The sequence below is a fragment of the Pongo abelii genome, chromosome 1 (genome assembly GCF_028885655.2).
Source record: "Pongo abelii isolate AG06213 chromosome 1, NHGRI_mPonAbe1-v2.0_pri, whole genome shotgun sequence".
Lineage (NCBI taxonomy): Eukaryota > Metazoa > Chordata > Mammalia > Primates > Hominidae > Pongo > Pongo abelii.
The window spans coordinates 70,883,476-70,904,968 of NC_071985.2; the positions used below are offsets into that span (position 1 = coordinate 70,883,476).

Below are 21,493 nucleotides of genomic sequence, written 5' to 3' on the forward strand. Positions count from 1 at the left end.
GAAAATTTTTCATTGAATTTCACAGAATTTTTTTTTTTTTTTTGAAACATAATCTTGCTCTGTCTCCGAGGCTGGAGTGCAGTGGCATGATCTCGGCTCACTGCAACCTCCGCTTCCCAGGTTCAAGTGATTTTCCTGCCTCAGCCTCCCAAGTAGCTGGGATTACAGACGTGCACCACCACACCTGGCTAATTTTTATATTTTTAGTAGAGACGAAATTTCATCATATTGGCCAGGCTGGTCTCAAACTCCTGGCCTCATGTGATCCTCCTGCCTCAGCCTCCCAAAGTGCTGGGGTTACAGGTGTCAGCCACCGCACCCAGCCTGAATTTCCCTGAATTTTGAATTGTGTGAATCCATTACTGATTCAAATAAAAATGTAAAGCCCTAAAACAAACAAAATACTGCCTGGTATAGGAAACCTGTTTCCTATAGGATAAAATCCAAACTCTTGAGTTTGGTAAATAAGAATCTTCATAACTAGAAGGGAGAATGTGGGGTCTGAGGTCAGGTTCCTGGGGTTAACATTTAGACTAGTTTAATGATGAGATTGCAAGACTCTGGGCATGTAATTTAGTCTCTCTAAGCAACTTCTGTAAAATGGAGACAACAATAGTACCTCCTCCATCACTGAGTTGTGAAGAGTGAATGAGGCAATCCATGGCAATGCTTAGCACAGTGCCTGACATATTGTCAGACACCAATTGATGCCAGCTACTTATTTTAATAACATGGTTCAATCTATCTTTCCAGAGTTCAATATCCCCGTTTCAGTGCCATGAACTGAGGCTCTGAACCTCTATTTCCTGGATTGCCAAACTTTTAAAACTGGTTTTCTGATCACCTCAGTCTCCATGCTCTCCTTGGGTGAACTACCAACTGTGACAATAAAATCTATGGCTTCAGCCAAGCCTTTTCTCCTAAACTGTAGGCTTTAGCTCCTAAATGATTAGTCTACACTTACTCCTGGATGTTCCTGTCAAGGAAACAAAATATCCAAAATTAAATTCATTATCTTTCTCTGCTCCACCTCCCTAAATATGCTCTTCTCCCTACATTCCTAAAATAGTTAACAGCTCCACTAATCACTTGTCATCCAATCCAGAAACCTAGGAGTCATTCTTAATTTTTTCTTCTCTCTCAATTGCTCTCCCAGCCCAAATGTTCACCAAATTCTTTCCATTCCAACTCTTGAATAGCTCTTAAATCTATTCCCTGTCTCTGTTTTAGTTCTTATTACATATGAATTCACGACACTCCCAGAGTGCTCTCAGCTCTTGATTCTCCCCTTCCCAATGCACCGTTGACAATGCTGCCACAATTCGCTCTTGAAATTCAAATCTGATTTTTCCATATTCAAACTCTTTTAATGGCTTTCTAGTGCCTAAAGAGAAAGTCTCTACTCCTAAGCATGGTACACAGGCCCTTCAGTGACACTGTCCTGATCAGCTGTCTTCCTCACTGGCCAGCCCCCACACATCCTTTCCTTCAGCTAAATAGCACAGTCTCCTGAGCTTGTTGCTCTTCTCTCATTGCTCATCACCCTTGTCCAGGCTCTGTCCTCTACCTGGAACAGGGTCAACTCATAGGGTCTGTAAGCTGGATGGGAACAAAATTACACCTTTATTTTCACTAACCTCTACTAAAAATTAGTATTTCCTTCTATTATGATGGCAGGGAGCAAACCGTCATATTTGTATTACATGTGACTGTCTCTACAAGAAATCACAGATTTTTCATATCATACTAGCATTGTTGCAGATAATCTCAAAATACTATTTATAATCATAGTTTGAAATCACAGTAGTGACTAATCTGATAGATCTTATTTAATGTGTTAAATAACAAAGCACATATTACTGTATCTAAATTTGCTTTTTAAAATTTTTGATACTGAAATTAAACTTCAATATTATTGGGTCCATTTATAAGTCTATGTATTTTAATTTATGTATGTATTTAAAACCTTTATTTTTAGAAAGGATCCGTAAGCTTCTCCAGACTGCCAAAGGTATCTATAGCACAAAAAATGTTAAATACAAACCTAAAATATTCTTTCCCACTGTATCTACCTAAAGGACTGCTATTTTCCCTTTAAGACTTGGTTAAAATATCATCTTCATGAATTAACTGTCATCCTGGCCATAACTTCTAGGGCACCTCCCTATTCCCACCCCCACCCCAACCCCCACCCCCACCCCCACCACCACAGTTCATAGGCCCTTTGTACATGTCTGGCTCCCCCATTAGACAAAGATCCTTGAAGATAGGAAGGTCATTCGGTTTTGCATATTCAGCACCTAGCTCAGCACCTGTCAAACAGAAGTGGAATAAAGTTGTACTGAATAAATAAAGACTATAAGCTAATGAAAGATTTTAGAGTCTTAAAATCTGAGTTTGGATCCTGGCTAAAAATTAGTAGTTTTGTGACTTTGGGAAAGTCATTAGACACTTCTAAGCCTCCACTCTCAGGTATAAAATGTGGGTAACACCTCACCTACTTATTGCACGCTATTGTCAAAAGGATCAGATAAAGTAACAGTGTGAACATACTTGGGTAGGTTGCTGGAGCTACACAGATTTTAGTTATTCTTGTATTATATGCCAACTGACTTAATAATACATTTTAAAAATTGCATCAAGAGAATGAAATAAGTTATACATTTGAAGAAAATATTTTCTTTTTTTTGAGACGGAGTTTCGCTCTGTCGACCAGGCTGGAGTTACAGTGGCGTGATCTCAGCTTACTGCAATCTCTGTCTCCTGGGTTCTAGCAACTCTCCTGCCTCAGTCTCCCAAGTAGCTGCGATTACAGGTGTGTGCCACCATGCCCAGCTAATTTTTGTGTTTTTAGTAGAGACAGGGTTTCACCATATTAGCCAGGCTGGTCTCAAACTCCTGACCTCAAGTGATCTGCCCACCTCGGCCTCCCAAAGTGCTGGGATTACAGGCATGAGCCACTATGTCCAGCTGGAGAAAATATTTTCAAAAGACACATCTAACAAAGGACTTTTAGCCATACCATACCAAGAACTCCTAAAACTTGACAGTAAGAAAACAACCAACCTAACTTAAATATGAGCCAAAGACCTTAACAGACACCTCAACAAAGATATACAGATGACAGATAAACATATGAAAAGATGCTCTACATTATGTCATCAGGGAGATGCAAACTAATACAATGAGATACACCTACTAGAATAGAATAGTCAAAATCCAAAATATGACATCAAATGCTGCCAAAGATGAGGAGCAACAAGAACTCTCACTCTTTGCTGGTGGGAATGCAAAATGGTACAGCCACTTTGGAAGACAATTTGGCAGTTTCTTACTAAATGTACTCTTACTATATGATCCAGAAATCACACTCCTTGGTATTTACCCAAAAGAGCTGAAAACTTACGTCAATAGAAAAAGCTATACACAGATGTTTATGGCAGCTTTATTCACAACTGCCCAAACATGGAAGCAACCAAGATGCCATTCAATAGCTAAATGGATAAACTGTGGTACATCAGACAATGGAACATTAGTCAGCAATAACAAGAAATGATAAACCAAGCCATGAAAAGACATGGAGGAACCTTAAATGTATATTATTAAGTGAAAGAAACCACTCTGAAAAAGCTATATACTGTGATTCAACTATGTAACATTCTGGAAAAGGCAAAACTATGCAGACAGTAAAAAGATCAGTGGTTGCAAGGGGACTGGAGAGAGGGGTGGAGAATGATGAATAGGTGGAACATAGAGGATTTTTAGATCAGTGAAAATACTCTGTGTGATACTACAATGATGTATATATGTCATTATATATTTGTCCAAACCCACAGAATGTGCAACACCAAGAGTGAATGGGAATGTAAACTATGGACTCTGGGTGATTATGATGTGTCAATGTGGACTCATCAATTGTAACAACTGTACCACCGTGATGTGGGATGTTGATAATGGGGGAAACTATGCATGTGAGGGGCAGGGGTTATTTGGGAAATCTCTGTACCTTCCTCTCAGTTTTGCTGTGAACCTAAAGCTGCTCTAAAAACAATAAAGTCTAAAAACACAACAATAACAACAAGGTTATGCTAAGATCAGATGATTATTAAAAACTTCACCTCCAGCCAAATCCCTCTACCTGCCTATTACTTTCCAGTCTTTATGCCCTTGTTCTCATTAATATTCCCATTATTTTGCCAATGCCCTTTCCTCTTTGCTGCCTTGGTAACTCATACTGGTTCTTCAATACTCAGTTCAAGTGTTAATAACCTCCTCTACAAACCCTCTGCTTTTCCCTTACCCATACTTCATACAATGTGTGAGTTAACCGTCTGTGAGCCTTTGAAGAGCAGGTACCCTGGCTTATTCTTCTTGGACTCTTTCCCTCAATCCCAGCACCCACCAGGAATTCATGTTTGCTGAGCATAAAACTGAACAACCAAAGGTGATTAGAAAATATCTGAAACAAATATCTGATACAATATCAAACATTGTATGCTTTTGGTTATCTATAAGAAAAGTACAGCCCAAGCCTTATAAGTGGAAATTCTGAATGATGAATCTGTCATAAGTCCTTTAAATATTCAGTTTTTCCTCATTTTAAATGTAAATCCACTCACTCTAGCAAAAAAAAAGCAAGGTGAAGTTCATCTTGCAATGTCTGTTTCAACAGTCATGCCCTAATGCAGAGCACTGTATCACTGAAAAAGAGTCAAGGTGAAGAGGTGGAAACAAGAAACCACCGCACTTTTGAATTCTTCCCATTCTCATCTTGCTCACAAGAACAGGAGTGAGAATTTTAGCTCAGATCTCTTACCTCAGAGTTAAGATAATGGAAAACAGAGGCCAGGGGCAACATAGCCAGTTCTAGGCACAATGAGTTATAGGTTAACCCTTGCAGAAGGAGTAGGCCTGTTGATCTTCCAGGTCCAAATACAACCTCACAAAATTATTTCTGAGCCTCCTAAAGAGTTGCCTTAAGATTTCCTCAATTCTAAGGAGATGGGAGACAGTTCCTGAGAAAACATATTATATATGTAAAAACAACTGAGCCAATGATGTACAAACAATAACCAATTTAGGCCGAATTCTGAGTTTGAGACTTACTAATAGCTGTAAGAGAAAGCAGAAGGAAATAATCCCCTGCTTTCACCATCACTAAATGACCTCACTCCCTATGTCACAGACAACACAGAGTATACAGGAAAATTTCAATTTCCTGCCATCTCCTTTAGATTCATTTTCCCAAATAACCTGAGAGCTGGTTGTCTGATTTGCTTTTGTATTCCCCTGAGTTCTTCAATTCCTAAAGGTCATGAGCCAGCTTGCTCAACAATGCCCCATTTTAACTTATTAATCATTCCCCTATGTAAATGTCCTCTACAATCTTCTTACCTACAGTTAGGAAGGTGCTCAACAGCTGCTCTGTGGCAACAGGTTTGATCTCTGTCCGAAGATTAACAAATCTGCCAACTACCAAGGGGGCTCGGCGGAAACCCAGAATCCTGGTTTGGAAGATTGAAGAACAGAAGAGAAAAATCTTAGGGGATGTTTTTTAAGTAACAGTTTTAAAAATTACAGTTCATCATGTCAAATGTGTAAAGGGTTTTAGCTAGTAGCTAAACCTAATTTTTTAGAGGTACATATATTTAGGAATTTAATGTCAAGGTGTGTATAATTTATTTTAATATACATTTCAGCAAAAAGAATAAGACAAATCTGATAAAATGTGAACACTTTTTAAATCTACAGAGTGGGTATATGGGCTTATTATACTATTCTTTCTACTTTTGTATGTTAGAAATTTTTTCATAATAAAAATTAAAGATAGATTTTAGGAAAGTATTAGAAAAAAAATGGGACCCAAACTCATATATGGGTTCAAATCTTTAAATAAAACAGCACGTTGGTTAAAAAAAAAAAAAGCAGACTGATCTAAAAGGCTAAGCCCACAGAGCAAATTAAATATAGAGACATTTGAAGATATCTCTAATAATCTAAAAGGTTGAAAACAATAATTTATTTTTTAAAAATGAAATTTCCTGGCTAAAAAATATACACCAACTGAACAAAAGTTGGAGGGACAGAATTTGGAACACACAGAAAATTTATAATCACCTATGATTCCACAACCCAGAAATAATTACAGGTGCTGACATTCTGGCATATAAGCATGCTTTCCCTTTAAGTGTGGGTACATAAACACACGCTCACACTTACGTATATACATACAATTGAGATTATATTGTATGCAGTTTTATATCTTGCTTTTTACTCATCATTGTATCATGAACCTTTTCCCCAGTCATTAGAAAGCCTTTACAAATGGGTATTGTTTAGGACTGCTGATTCTGTCCTAAACCCAGTCTTAGAAAAGCCACAAAGGCAAGATCAACAGATTTGTCAAAATAACATAGAAATCCAGAGATACCCCCTGAGGCAAGGGAAGGTGGTTAAATCTGACTGTAATGAAGAAACAGCAACCCAAAGCAGAAAAGTATCAGGATCCACAAATGGAAAAGGTTGGGAAGGGTTTTTTGTGTGTTTTGTTTGTTTGGTTGGTTGGTTGGCTGGTTTTTGAGTCTCACTCTGTTGACCAGGCCGGAGTGCAGTGGCATGATCATAGCTCCCTGCAGCCTGGAACTTCTGGACTCAAGTGATCCTCTCACCTCAGCCTCCCTGGTACCTAGGACTACAAACGCAGCCTAGATTGGGAAGTATTTTTTCTCCCCATTGAAAATTGCCAAGCCCAAGAACAGCAGCCAGTTTAGCATTGAGGGGCAATGTTACTGCGGTACTTGAGGCTGGCTACAGTGGCACTTAACAAAAGTGACAGGGGGACTGGCAAGAGAACATCTTTCAGACTTTGAGGTAGGGAAGGACTTTTAAATACAAGACTCCCAAAGCACAAGTCACAAACTGAAACATTATAGTTAGTTAACATCAAAAGTACACAAATACTCTAAGTTAACAAATAGGTGTCCTGCTGTGAAAAGATAAACTTTGCCAGTAATGGGGAAATACAAAATAACAATGAAATAACAATGAAATTATCACTTTACATATATATCAACAAAACTTAGTGTATTGGGCAATACAAAACACTGGTACAGAAATGAGGAACTTTATGCCTGTTGGTTTCCAACAAACAGGATAGGAAGAAGGGAGTTGGGGACGAAGAAAAGACGCAAACAGATAAGGTCTTGGAAAGCCTGACTCTGGTGTGCTATTAAGTGAGGAGAAGGATTTATCCAACTGTCCACCACTAGGTCTCAAAAGGGGCAGCAAAAATTCATGGTATTGTACACACATATCTAAGCTTTTCCATATCAATAGATGTTTAGGTTACAACCAGTTTTTCCACTATTGAAAATGCTACAGCTAAGACTGTTGTATATATATCTTTGAATTTTGTATTCTTTCTCTAGGGTACTTCCTAGAAATGTCTTAGATATGTGTATAAAAAAGAAGTTATTTGTTCAAAGGATATGAATATTCCTTAATGTTGATATATTTATCCTTTTGATATATAATGCTAGGGTTCTTAACAAAAAGACTGAAACAATTAACAATGCCATAAGCAGCATATGAATCTCAATGTATTCCTCCCAATAAAGTATTATCTTTTTTTTAAGCTTTGCCATTTTCAACAGGTAAAAACAGTATCTCATCTGAATTTTTAAAAATTTCTGGTGAGGATGAACCTCCCCCCCACATATTTATTAGCAATTGACAATGTTTGTGCTCTTAACCCATTTTCTAATAGAGTTTTAACATACATATGTTCGTATAAACACATATTAAGGCTATTAATATTTGTATAAACACATATTAAGGCTATTAATACTCAGATTACATTAGATTCAAGTGTTTTCCCCATTTGTTTGCTTTTAAATTTTGTTTCTTGCTATATAAGTTCATTATTTTATTTAGTCAAGACTATTGAATTTGTGATTTTTAAGTTATTGCTTTTATGTTTACAAAATCCTAATTCTGAAAAAGACAAACATTTCACCTTTTTTCTTCTGGTTTCCTTATAAATTCATTTTTAGGCTGGGCGTGGTGACTCACGTCTGTAATCCCAGCACTTTGGGAGGCTGAGGTGGGCGGATCACCTTGAGTCAGGAGTTCCAGACCAGCCTGGCCAAATGGTGAAACCCCGTGTCTACTAAAAATACAAAAAATTAGCTGGGTGTGGTGGCACATACCTGTAGTCCCAGCTACTCGGTAGGCTGAGGCAGGATAATTGTTTGAACCCAGGACGTGGAGGTTGCAGTAAGCCAAGATCAGGCTACTGCACTCTAGTCTGGAGGACAGAGTGAGACTCTGTCTCAGAAAAAAAATTTATTTATTATTTTATTTTATTTTATTGAGACAGGGTCCCACTCTGTTGCTCAGGCTGGAGTGCAGTGGCGTGATCACAGCTCACTGCAGCCTCGACCTCCCAGGCTCAGGCAATCCTCCTTCCTCAGCCTCCCCAACTAGTTGGAACTACAGGCACACGCCACCACACTCAGCTAATTTTTGTATTTTTTTAGTAGAGATGGGGCTTCTCCATGTTGTCCAGGCTGGTCTTGAACTCCTGGGCTCAAGTGATTCACCCACCTCAGCCTCCTAAAGTGTTGGGATTACAGGTATGAGCCACTGCATCCAGTCATAAATTAATTTTTTAAAACAAATATTGTGAGCAATTTCTTTTAAAGTTGGCCAATATGGCCTTATGAAAGAGCTGGTCAGCAGAGTAACTGGGATACCAGACAGTTCAGCTGCAAGGTTCCTGACCAGTAACCTGCTGAAAAAAAAAAATAAAGAATTTTCCTAGTTAACTTACAAACTTATAATTCACATCTATTTTCTTTCCTTTTTTTTTTTTAAAAAGACAGAGTCTCGCTCTGTCACCCAGGCTGGAGTGCAGTGGCATGATCTCGGCTCACTGCAACCTCTGCCTCCTGGGTTCAAGCGATTCTCCTGCCTCAGCCTTCCAAGAAGCTGGGACTACAGGTGCCTGTCACCACGCCCAGCTAATTTTTTGTATTTTAGTAGAGACGGGGTTTCACCATGTTGCCCAGGCTGGTCTCGAACTCCTGAGCTCATGCAATCTGCCCACCTTGGCCTCCCAAAGTGTTGGGATTACAGGCATGAGCCACTACGCCTGGCCCTTTCCTTTTATAATTATTCTGGTTTTTGAAGCTGTGCATAGTTTGTATAAAGAACAATAAAATTCATAATATATTTCATGCTATATGTTTCCAGCACATGGGGATAAGTCAGCATTACTTACTTAAAACAAACACATAACAAAACAACAGGATGGCTAGGCCCAATTAATGACCAGTTCAATTCAGAGATTTAAGTTCAAAGTTTATTTACCAAGAATATCTTCACTGATGATAATAACAGAGCAGGCCAGAAATGAAATGACCTAAAGAAGCATGGAATTAAAATACTTTAGTATTCCTGGTGCCAACCAAATTATGAGACTCATACAAGTTTAATGGAACTAGTCAATTAGCTATCTAAAAGCGGTAACAAGTTATTTATTAGTGTTGCATCCTTTTGAAGGAGTCCACGAATCCTCTCCAAGAAAGATTTTTGAAAGCAAACAAAATGAACATAAGCTGCTGTGATCATACGCACCTGTCCAAGTGAAAGGCTGCTACCTCAGCATTGTGTCTATCATAACCAGCATACGGTTCCCCTTCCACCACATAGTCTCGGCTATACCTGCAAAGCGAATGGGAAGCACAGATGTATACATGGATTACACCAGTAACAGGTGACAGCACAAGTGGTAGAATACATCCATTAGCAAGCCTGATTCTGCTATAGTCACCTTCTCTGTCAACCCTGAGAACAACTGTGGGTTAGCATGAATTGCTGGTAGATGGAGTGAAGATGAGGTAGAGAAGGAAACTAGAATTCTCTATCTATGTCAGCGATCATTCTAAGAATATAACATGGAAGATGTCATTTTTGCCCCACTAAAGTGCTTTTGATGTAGTTTTAGTACAGATAAAAGGTAGTTTTCTGGAAGGCAAGGACTGTCTTTGTATCGCCAGCACTGTTAAGCACATAGTTGGTGCTTAATAAATGTCTACTAAAATGTTTATTAGACTGACCTGAAGAAATGAAGAAAAATGTGTAATTAAAACTTTTGCTGGCCAGGCACGGTGGCTCACACCTGTAATCCCAGCACTTTGGCAGGCCAAGGTGGGTGGATCACCTGAGGTCGGTAGTTCAAGAACAGCCTGGCCAACATGGCGAAACCCCATCTCTACTAAAAAATACCAAAATTACCCGGGTGTGGTGGTGAATGCCTGTAATCCCAGCTGTTCAGGAGGCTGAGTCAGGAGAATCGCTTGAACCTGGGAGGCGGAGGTTGCAGTGAGCCGAGACTGTGCCACTGCACTCTAGCCTGGGCAGCAGAGTGAGGCTCTGTCTCAAAAAACAAAAAACTTTTGCTTACCAGAATGGCAGAGAAATTTAAATTTGGGGGAAAATAGTCTGATATAACTCAATCTTTGTTAATGGGAAGGCAACGGTGCTTTTGAAAAAAGTTGTTTGAATAACCATTCTTGTTCTTTTTTTTTAAGTTTATGATGACGTACTACAAGGAGTCCTGGACTGGCAGTGGGAGGTTGGTGTGGCTGTCATTACTTGACTGGGTAAGCTTGAGCAAAACCTTTCTCTTCTCTGGGTCTCAGATTCCTTATTTACAATATTAGGGGCTGGACTAGGAGGTAATTTCTAAGGTCTCTTTCATCTCAAACTGCATTCTGATGATTTTCTATCATATGCATGACATAAGCAAAGGATAATGAAGACTGGCATATTTCTTTCTACTAACCATTTTAAAAGATAGAATTTAAATCTGTTAATTGGGAAGAAAAAAGTACTTAATTCACCTATGTCCTCTCCATTGGTCTCCTGCATTTCCTGAATCTAAAGGAGACCTTTTAGGCTTTACAATGGACCTATGAAATAGAAATAAATTGAGAGTGATGTGGAGAAGAGAGGTTCCACTAAGGATAGTTGGCTCTCTCATGCTAAAACAGCAATAGGGAAGTGGAAAACAGTACTATAAAGGCAGTGAACTTCAACTTAAATGACCTTAGAATATAAAGTGAAATCATCTCCACAAAATATATCTTCAAGGCAAAATGATGAAGCATTTGTTAGAAGACAGCCGCGTATCACCATCTGGTTGGGCACCAGTTTCTTCTTAGCATGGTCAATATACCCAAATGTATTTTTTTGTTTGTTTGTTCCTAGTGCAAAGGATTACTTAGGAATAATTTTTAAAAAGGTTTATATTAGCTACCTCTAAATTGAAAGTCAAATTTGAAATACCACTGCAGCAAAAAGCTGACACTATTCAGGTACTGTTCTACTACAGATGTAGGCTATCCTTGAGTACTTTATTTTTAGTACTCCAGGGCAGCCACAGGAAGGTATGTGGTGAAGTGCCGTACGGTCCTTTCAGTGAAACATTAGAGAGCTTTCCAATCCATCTAAAGGCTGCGCAGAGTAAAATGCAAAAGCTTAGAGGAATACAGGAACTTTGGGAGTGGGCAGGAGAGGAAAAGACAGAGGGAAGAGAAAAGGAATAAGAATCAAAAGAACTACACTGAAGTCAGGCCTGAATCCTTAGCTCATGTTTTGGTTATGTGAAATATGGAAAATCAAAATTCTGGATCTCATTTTTCTCACCTGCAAAATGGACAGTTGGACTAGCTGATCTCTAAGGTCCCTTTTAGTACTTCCTATGATTACTCATTCACTTCTACGCACTCCTAGGCCCCTGCCTTCTTGTTCTTTTTCCAACATAACTGCTGTTTTTGCCTGTGAAAATCAATTACTTCTAGAATGGAAATAGCTACATTAAAAAAAAATCACCTTTACTTATAATATAAGGCAAAATGTGTAAATACAAGTGTCACTCTATTCCTATATATATCATCTACCTATACTGCACACACCTTGTATCTCTGAGAGTAGGACATGGATAACCAGGCTCCAGAAATGTTAAAACCACAAGTGGCTATTAGAGAAAGGACTTAGATTCTTCTCTTACCAGAGAGTGATCCATCTTAAGTCACTGACAGAGCAGCAAAATTCATACAGTAACTGCCAATAAATCATTCCTATCCTTCTGCTGAAGGACATCAGAGTTTGACCAAGGACATTAATTTGCACTTACACCAGGTCTAAATAGCCTCTGAAGCCCTGGGGGTCAGAACAGCATTTTGCTGGGTGTTTAGGGACTGGAGTCAATTTCTGCAAGCACTTACACTTACACCCACTTTCCCCAGCCTGTGATATTTCCTGATATAAAGCAGCACAGGTCAGTATGTGCAGTAACTAAGAGAGTTAACACCTATGGCAGGGGCCAAAAAAAACCTTGCTGAGTTGGAGAAGAGAGTGCCCTGGAGCTGGGAGTGGACACAGGCTGTTTAGGAGATGATGGGGGAGCAGGGGGCCAGAGTTTGACAGAAACAAAGAGCAAAGGGAGGATAAGGCTGAGTATAGAGAGGAGGACCAGACAGTCAGGGGCTTGACCTTAGGCTGTGGAGGCTGGGTTTTGTCTGGTGGGCAATGGGAAGTCCCTGGATGTTTTAAAGCTGGGGAACATAGTGATAATATGAGTCTTCTGGGGAAGAACGGAAGTGGTTTCCAGGATGGTCTGGAGGAGGGAGGTAATGAGAAGGCTGCAGTGGTAGTAAGAGATATAAGATGAAGCAAGAAGTGACTAAGGTTATGCATTATCTGTTACTACCTCCCCTACTCAACAGTCTGGCCTCTCCTCCCTCCACTTGTATCTTGTCTGAACATTTCAGGCCTATCCTGCAAAGCACCTGGTCTAACACTGCACGCTTTTGGGAATATCTGTCTTCTAACACACTTCCTGCTGTCCCATCTCCCCTTCAATTCTCCAGTGTACAAGTGGTGGGTGTGACAAGGATCTCTTTTTTTTTTTGAGACGGATTTTCGCTCTTGTTGCCCAGGCTGGAGTGCAATGGCGCGATCTCAGCTCACTACAACCTCTGCCTCTGGTTCAAGCGATTCTCCTGCCTCAGCCTTCCGAGTAGCTGAGATTACAGGCACGTGCCTGGCTAATTTTTTGTATTTTTAGTAGAAACGGGGTTTCAGCATGTTAGCCAGGTTGGTCTCGAACTCCTGACCTCAGGTGATGCGCCCGCCTCGGCCTCCCAAAGTGCTAGGATTACAGGCGTGAGCCACTGCACCCAGCCAGATCTCCTCTTATTTAAACACAAAATGCTCACAACTCATCTCTTTATTTATTTTATTTTATGTTTTTGAGATGGAGTTTTGCTCTTGTTGCCCAGGCTGCAGTGCAATGGCGCAATCTCAGCTCACTGCAACCTTCGCCTCCCAGGTTCAAGTGATTTTCCTGCCTCAGACTCCTGAGTAGCTAGGATTACAGGCACACACCAAAACGCCCGGCTAATTTTTTGTATTTTTAGTAGAGATGGGGTTTCGCCATGTTGGCCAGGCTGGTCTCGAACTCCTGACGTCAAATGATCCGCCAACCTCGGCCTCCCAAAGTGCTGCGATTACAGGCGTGAGCCACCGTGCCCGGCCATCTCTTTATATACAAATTTTATTTTTGTCTTTAGTTTGCCTTTTTCCATCACTCTGTTTATGCTGCTAATCTCTCAGGCCAAGAAGTCAAAGACCAAACTTCAAAGCTAAATGCGATTTTTGATGAGTGCGCCACATCATCACTTATGGGAAGCAAACAAACTTAGAGAATTCCATGTGTGTGGCAGAATACAAGCTGTTTACAACTCTAACAAATATGGGTTCAAACTTCCGTACCACTGATTAATGTGAGGTGACCTTGTCAAGCTAGTTACACGCTCTAAACCTCAGTTTCTTATTCAGGAAATAACTGAAATTGTCCAAAAAGGTTAAACCTTCCTATAAGGGTTTAAAGGATTAAGAGATACAAAAGTACTTAGTGTAATCCCTGGCAAATAGTGTGCATTACAGAAATCAGATCCCAGGCCCACATAATCACGGTTTTTGTTTTTTTTTTTTGAGACAGGTCTCACTCTGTCACCCAAGCTGGAGGGCAGTGGCACGAGCACGGCTTGCTGCGGCCTCAAACTCTCGCACTCAAGCAATCTTCCCATCCTCCCACCTCAGCCTTCCAAGTAGCTGAGACTACTACAGGTGCACACCACCAGGCCCAGCTAATTTTTAATTTTTTTATAGAGACAGAGTCTCATTACATCACCCAGGCTCAAGTGATCCACCCACCTCAGCCTCCCAAAGTGCTGGGATTACAGGCATGAGCCATCACGCCCAGCCCCAATCAAATTTTTATTCTCTGAAAGTCTACCAGATGTTTTAACTTTCCTAATTTCCACATCACTGACCTATATTTCCCAGTTCCAGACCAACAGTGATCCCTTCCATTTCTGGGCTCCCTATACATTCATGCTCTGACTGCCTTTTATTTACTAATAGTTGGGTAAGAAAGGGAGTTGAATTTTGTACATCTTTTCCCTATATTTCTTCTCCCACTCCAGAAAGAAATCTAAAGTCATGTTATAATTTTTTCAAAAGCTCTACTGAGGAATGAAAAAAATGTTTAGTACCCAAAAGATTTCAGACATTACAAACTTTGAGAATATTCATTGGTAACTAACTCCTGGCAAAAGAATACAAATCACCATCATGATGTTAACCTAATTCAAATTCATAAACTCAGGAAACATTTTTAGAAAATTAACTATACCCTCCAAGCTGTCTTGTGTAGAGAGAGAAATAAATAAATAAATAAAAATAATTAACTATATCACAGAATTGTCACACAAATTATCTCTATAGATCCCTAGAAAGTCCAAAGGGATCACGAACAACATACATATTTAGTTACTAAGGTAACTAAAATGGCCCAATTCTTTACTTAAAACAGGTGAAAGAAACAATGAGAGATCTATTAGAATAGCTATGATCTGAAACACTGACACCAAACCCTGGTGAGGATGTGGAGCAACAGGAACTCTCATGCATTGCTGGTAGAAACACAAAATGGTACAGCTACTTTGGAAGATAGTTTAGCAGTTTTTTACAAAATGAAACGTACTCTTACCATGTGGTCCAGCAATTATGCTTCTGGTATCTATCCAAATGAGTTGAAAATTTATGTCCACACAAAAACCTGCACATGGATGTTTACAGCAGCTTTATTCACAATTGCCCCAAACTTGGAAGCAACCAAGATGCCCTTCAGTAAGTGAATGGATAATTAAGCTGTGGTACATCTAGACAATGGAATATTATTCAGTGATAAAAACAAATGAACTATCATGCCACGAAAAGATATGTATAAACCTTAAATGCACTTTACTAAGTGAAAGAAGCCAATCTGAAAGGGCTTACATTCTGTGATTGCAACTATATTACATTCAGGAAAAGGCAAAACTATGGAGACAGTAAAAAGACCAGTGGGTTACCAGGTGTTCTGGGGCAGAGAGGGGAAAAATGAGTAGGTAGAACACAGAGGATTTTTAGGGCAGGAAAACTATTCTGTATGATACTATAAAGGTAGATTTATGTTAAGTGCTAGAAAAGACTTTAGAGATCTAGTCTACCCCTCTTATTTTACTGAAGAGACTCCAAGAGAAGAAGATGATAAAATAAATCTTATATAAATCCCAAGTTAAATGAATCAACCGACTAGCACATGCAGCTTCCAAGATGAAAACTTACCGCTTAGGTTTGAAAACAACTTTCTGTCCTCCTTCAAGTATCAGTAAGGCTTTCAGCTGTGTCCCTTTATAACCCACATCAGCTTTAATGATTTTCTTGGTGGCCATGGCATGCATGATTGCCCCCAGCTCTGGTGTCTCTTCAGGGTACACTTCCCGGGGAACGACCCACTGGGCTGCAATCTCCCAGGGAGACTGCAAGGTATGGTCCAGCTTGGGTGCCAGCTCCACCCGCAAGCCAGTCATCATTCGGTGAAAGGCCCTCTGGTCCTCCCGGTTGGCAGCTGATGTATCTAAGTTGTCAATCAGGAAAACTTTGGTGAAGATAAAAATGACAAGGAGAATTGCTAACAGCACGACTCGCTGCTTTAGCTTCATGTTGACCTCTTTTCCTTCTCCCCTGACCCACTCTTGCTCATGTATTAAGGAGAGCTGGTGGTGATGGTTAGCAAGGAGATTCCATGATTATACACACTGGTCCATTTCTTCACTGATGCACCTTCCACAGTTCCTGCAAGCCCAAGTACAAAGCAAAATTTGATAAAAAATTCTGTCCTTCCACCGCTGAATCTTTTGCAAGCCTCTAATATATGACTCACCCTTTTTGGCTTTCTAATCTTGAGCTCAAGAAGGTTCAATAATTTAAAATTAACTAATCTGGAGAAGGAACTAATGATGGCAGCAGCGGCCCAAATGGAGCAGCTGCTGCGAAGACGCCAGCTGCAGTGGGAGACGCATGGCCAGGGCAGCACACTCCATGGAGCTGGAAGGAGCTGGGAACAGGTGGGAGCCCTGCCCTCTTCCAAGATGGTGGAGCAGGGGCCCCGTGCTCCTGGGTGCAGCTGCAGCCACCCAGCCACAGCTACACCCACAGGCTCCAAAATGCCACTCCTGCTGCCTGGCCTCTCCCCACCCCCAGCACCCACTCTGGGGTGGAGCAAAATTGTGGCCAAGCCCAGGTGATGTTGTGACCTGTATATATGTGGTTGGGGCAGTGCTGATACACCAGGCCCCTGCTGTCTCAGCCCACTCTGGACTTTGGGCACAAATGAGCATGGGAGGGAGGCCAAGGGAGGACTGAGGATGGCTCAGTGTAGGCCTGCAGGCATCCCTTGGTACAAACAGCTTGGGCACTGTGGATGACATGAATGGTGGCAGGAGGCAGGCTCCTGGGCGGAAAGGGATGGGTCCCCAGTGAAGCCCCACCTTCAAGCCAGGGATGGCCTGAAGCATGGGGGCTGGGCTGTCAGTTCTGGTTAAGAGTCCGCAAACCAGTGAGAACTTATGGTGCTTTTTCTGGGCCCACCCATGGCCACCCATGGGCCAATCAGCACACACTTCCTCTCTTCTGAGCTCATAAAAACCCTGCACTCAGCCAGACTCAAACAGATGTCCGGACAACCTGCGTGCAAAAGGGATCTACCCACTGTGGGTCTCCTCTCCACTGAAAGCTAGACTCTCATCAGAACGACATGGCTGCAGAAAAAGCTACCCACTTTGGGTCTCCAGAGAGCTGTTCTATTGCTCAATGAAGCTCCTCTCCACTTTGCTCACCCCCTTGTTGTCTGCATACCTCATTATTTCTAGGCGTGGGACAAGAACTCAGGACCCACCAAATGGCGGGACTGAAAGAGCTGTAATGCAAACAGGGCTGAAACACACCCCCTGCTCACCATGTAGCAGGCAATCAAAGAGAGAAGAGCTGCGGCCCTTTGGGGAGCTCAGACCTAGGGTCTCCCCGAGCCAGGGCTGTGACATCCTCTTTGGGGTTCTGAGGTTCCTGGTGTCTCCAAGTTTCTGGATGCCACCATGTTCCCCTTGTCCAGACATGGGCACCCGCAGCAGAAGCTGCGTGTGATACTCTGGTCCAGCTGCAGCCTCACACAGAACCGGCAGCTGTGCTTATGCTTGGAGCTGCCTACCCCACCACAGCAGCCAGCGTGCGTGGCTGTGTGCAGTGGCCAGACCCCATGCTAGCTTGTCCACATGCCCCTTGCTGCTCTGCACCTGGCTTGCCCTTGGCAGGTATAAGATCCAGGCCAGTAGTACGAGCTGAGCACAGCCTGCAAGGCTGAGTGGGTAGAACGAGCCCAGTGGGCACAATCACTACTCAGGCAGAAGGCACCATGGCCGCAGAGGTTTCTCACTGGCAAAGTGACACCCCAAGGATCCTGTGACACTAATAAGAACCATGTACACTGAAAATTTTAAAGCAAATATTTCTATTTTAATTGGAATGCAAGCCATCTACGAGCCATGAGGTTGGCTACACATGCCTAATAACCAAAACAATGAGAAAAAACACAACAAAAACAAAAGAGCAAGCTATACATAATTGTTTAACTTTCATTTTTTTAACTTTCAAAATCCATAAAGGACTTTTGCATATCCCAAACCACCGGTATTTGGTAACTTTCCAATTCTCATTCTGGTAAGACAACAATTCCTAAAAATGCCAGAGGGTGCAGAGGAGAGTAATAGCTGTCTCTGAGTCCAAGTATTCAGCGATCCTGGACGTGTCATATCTGCTGCTCATGTATTTAAATGCAACCCCAGACACATATTTCTACTTAGTCCTTCACCAATTATTTTTCAAAATTAAAATACCTGCAAACCATGGATAATCAAAACTGGGTACAGTAAGTAAAGGGAAAAAATATTCCCATACCATCTAGCTATTAGCAGAATATAACCAGAAAACTAATAAAGCCTGGTACTATGGCAACACTACTACGTCTGGAATAGTCAGGCATATAACAAGGATATTCATGTCACAGACATAAAGAAGTGCTCCTTCTAGCATGGGGCTGACCACACTCTGGGCAATTCTTAAGTTAAAAAACTCCAAATACAAGATTTTTGCAAGGGTGTCAAGAACATACAATTCCGTCTCATTTGCATCCTGAGAGGTTGCTTTCTACTCCATAAGGCCATTTAACAACGTGCACAGGCTTGCTCTGCTCTATGCCTGCAGACAGCACAGCACTGAGGTAAGACAAAGATGACAAGAAGATAACAGGATGTTGCTTCACTCTCCAATTCATTTAACAACTCAAACCATTAATCCAAAAAATAAAACCAATACAAAAAAATAGAGTAAATGATTCAGGCTGAGACACTCCCACTTAAACGTGATACTGCTCCCTTAATAACAACTGGAAACATAATCAAAAGCAGCTTATCGGAGCAACAATGTATTCTGAGGGCAACACTTTGCAGTGGGCCAGCTGAATGAAGTTTATTCTCAGTGATTAACCACTCCTTTTCTGTTCATTTCATGAAGGAAGCAGAAAGTGAGAGTTAATTTCAAATTCTAATTATCCCCCGCCACCTGTTTTGTTTCATCATCTCCCAGGGTATACAACACTATTAGCTGAAACAAAGGCAATTCAAGTGCATCTAAAATGTAATTGTGATGGCATCAAGTTTGGTGTGGAACTCAGTAAAACAGTTCCCTGTGATTACTGATAACAGCAGTGCTAGCAGAGAAGATTTCAGAGATTTTTGCTAGTTCTAATGCAACCTAAACCACACAACTTTTTCAAGTGCTTGTTCAACAGTACACTTCTCGGGCTGCAGAGATAAAAGCCAATATGGAAATCTAGTTGTATTGACAATCACTTCCTCAGCATCTCCAGATGCTACTAGCTACAAATGCAATACAATTCTGGCACAAAGGGGTCAGCTTAATAGGCTTTTACTTTCTACAGAACATCCTTCAGGACTAAAGTCTGGTTAACCCATAAACTTTTTTTTTTTTTTTGAGATGGAGTTTCGCTTTTGTTGCCCAGGCTGGAATGCCATGGAGCAATCTCGGCTCACCACAACCCCTGCCTCCCAGGTTCAAGCGATTCTCCTGCCTCAGCCTCCCGAGTAGCTGGGATTACAGGCATGTGCCACCACACCTGGCTAATTTTTGTATTTTTGTAGAGACAGGGTTTCTCCATGTTGGTCAGGCTGGTCTTGAACTCCCGACCTCAGGTGATCTGCCAGACTCGGCCTCCCAAAGTGCTGGGATTACAGGCATGAGCCACTGTCCTGGCCAACCCATAAACTTTTCATGGTATTACTCATTCATTTCGAATGAAGAAAATCCTCCCCCTCGTGCTATATAAATATATCATATCCAAACATTTTGCACAAAGGTTAGAGCTGTGGTTTTTTATCATCAATGCAATAAGAAGTCCTAACAGTTCCAAAATTCAGATAAGAAAAACGGTCCAATTCCACAATCCAAGTTTGTGTCCTTTTAAGTTTTGAAACTTATTTCAAAACTTCTCCTTTTGAAGCGGCCTCAAACGAACACATTCATCAATTCAGGGCCATAAACAATTCACTTAGCTAGGTTAGAAATTTACATTAAGGGAACTGGCTGGGGACAGTGCCTCACGCCTATAATCCCAACACTTTGGGAGACCAAGGCGGGCAGATCACCTGAGGTCAGGAGTTCAAGACCAGCCTGGACAACACGGTGAAACCCCATCTCTATGAAAAATACAAAAATTAGCTGGGCGTGGTGGTGGGCACCTGTAATCCCAGCTACTCAGGAGGCTGAGGCAGGAGACAACAGCTTGAACCTGGCAGGGAGAGGTTGCAGTGAGCTGAGATCGTGCCATTGCACTCCAGCCTGAGCGACAGAGTGAGGCTCCGTCTCACAAAAAAAAAAAAAAAAAAAAAAAGAGAGACATACAGAAAGCAAGCAAGCAAGCAAGAAATAAATTTATATTAAGGGAACTGAAGGGTTCTATTATTTCACTATTTCCTTCTGCAGATTCTAAGTGAGGGCAGGTTAAAAAAAAAAAGAGACTAAACAAGTTTTCATGTTTGTGATTATAGTCACCACATCCTGGTAGAATGAGTAAGAGTGCAATTTGTCATTGTTCTTTATAGCCGTCTTTCATTTCCACAGCCACCAACTTCAGTGCTCATCACCTTCCTTTGGACCACAGAAAGAACTGATGCCTGAGCCTCCAGGTTCTCCAATCCAGCCTAGATAATGCAGCCAAAATCATTTTTCAAATCACTCAACCACCTTTGATTCTAGATTCCTTGGCAAGGCATTAAAGCTGTATCCTAAATAGCTTCCAAGCTAGACATCACTCCCATTGTTCCTCTTCTCAGCTTTTAGCCACAATGGATCAACTGAACATGCCACGGTCCTCCTCTTGATGTGTAGGTGCCCTTTGCTTCTGTCATTCCTTACACTGTAGTCCCTCAAAATTCCTCTTTCTCTTACCCTTTCTTCCAATCTCCTCCTGATAAAGTCTGAGCCTCCTTTCAAGGCTCATCTCGAAGGCCATCTCTAAGGCAATTTTTGGTCCCTCCTCACACTCTTAAAGTAACTTCTCTCTCCTTTCGGCCAGTACTTAACTACATTCGGCCTTGTATAGTACCTTATTGTATATGGTTCTTAATTCTCCTTTCAGAATCTTGGCTCCTTAGAATGATCCCCTTCACTCCTTTATTATGTGAGAGAGGAGAAAGTACCAGAGACAGGGTTTCCATGCCATATAATCTTCCTTTTTTATTTGGGACAAGGAGCATACTATATTCTGCAAACTGGACTTTTCCAAAGATTCCCCATTTCAGACACACTAAGGAAATAAACGCAGATTCACTGGGTATATTCAAACTACTCACGAAAACCTCACTAACATTCCCAGAAGAATGTGCCTGCTCTATTTCATACCCTCAGCTCCTCCGATAAATGCTTCAAACAGTGCAACAATGTCCAGTTATATTACAGTCATTTA

At 41.2% G+C, this 21,493-nt stretch overlaps 1 protein-coding gene across 4 annotated transcripts in view; it reads right to left on the reverse strand.

The window, feature by feature from the left end:
- The window catches only part of FAM20B (FAM20B glycosaminoglycan xylosylkinase), a 48,819-nt gene that overhangs the window by 16,509 nt on the left and 10,817 nt on the right, over positions 1 to 21,493 (reverse strand). For all 4 annotated transcript variants that reach the window (XM_009240522.3, XM_024232297.2, XM_024232304.3 and 1 more), the window contains exons 2-4: positions 15,742 to 16,251; positions 9,637 to 9,723; positions 5,395 to 5,504 (exon numbers count right to left, since the gene is read on the reverse strand). In XM_009240522.3, the coding sequence (XP_009238797.3) occupies positions 5,395 to 5,504; positions 9,637 to 9,723; positions 15,742 to 16,118 (574 nt within the window). In that variant the 5' untranslated portion in view covers positions 16,119 to 16,251. The remainder of the gene's footprint in view (positions 1 to 5,394; positions 5,505 to 9,636; positions 9,724 to 15,741; positions 16,252 to 21,493) is intronic.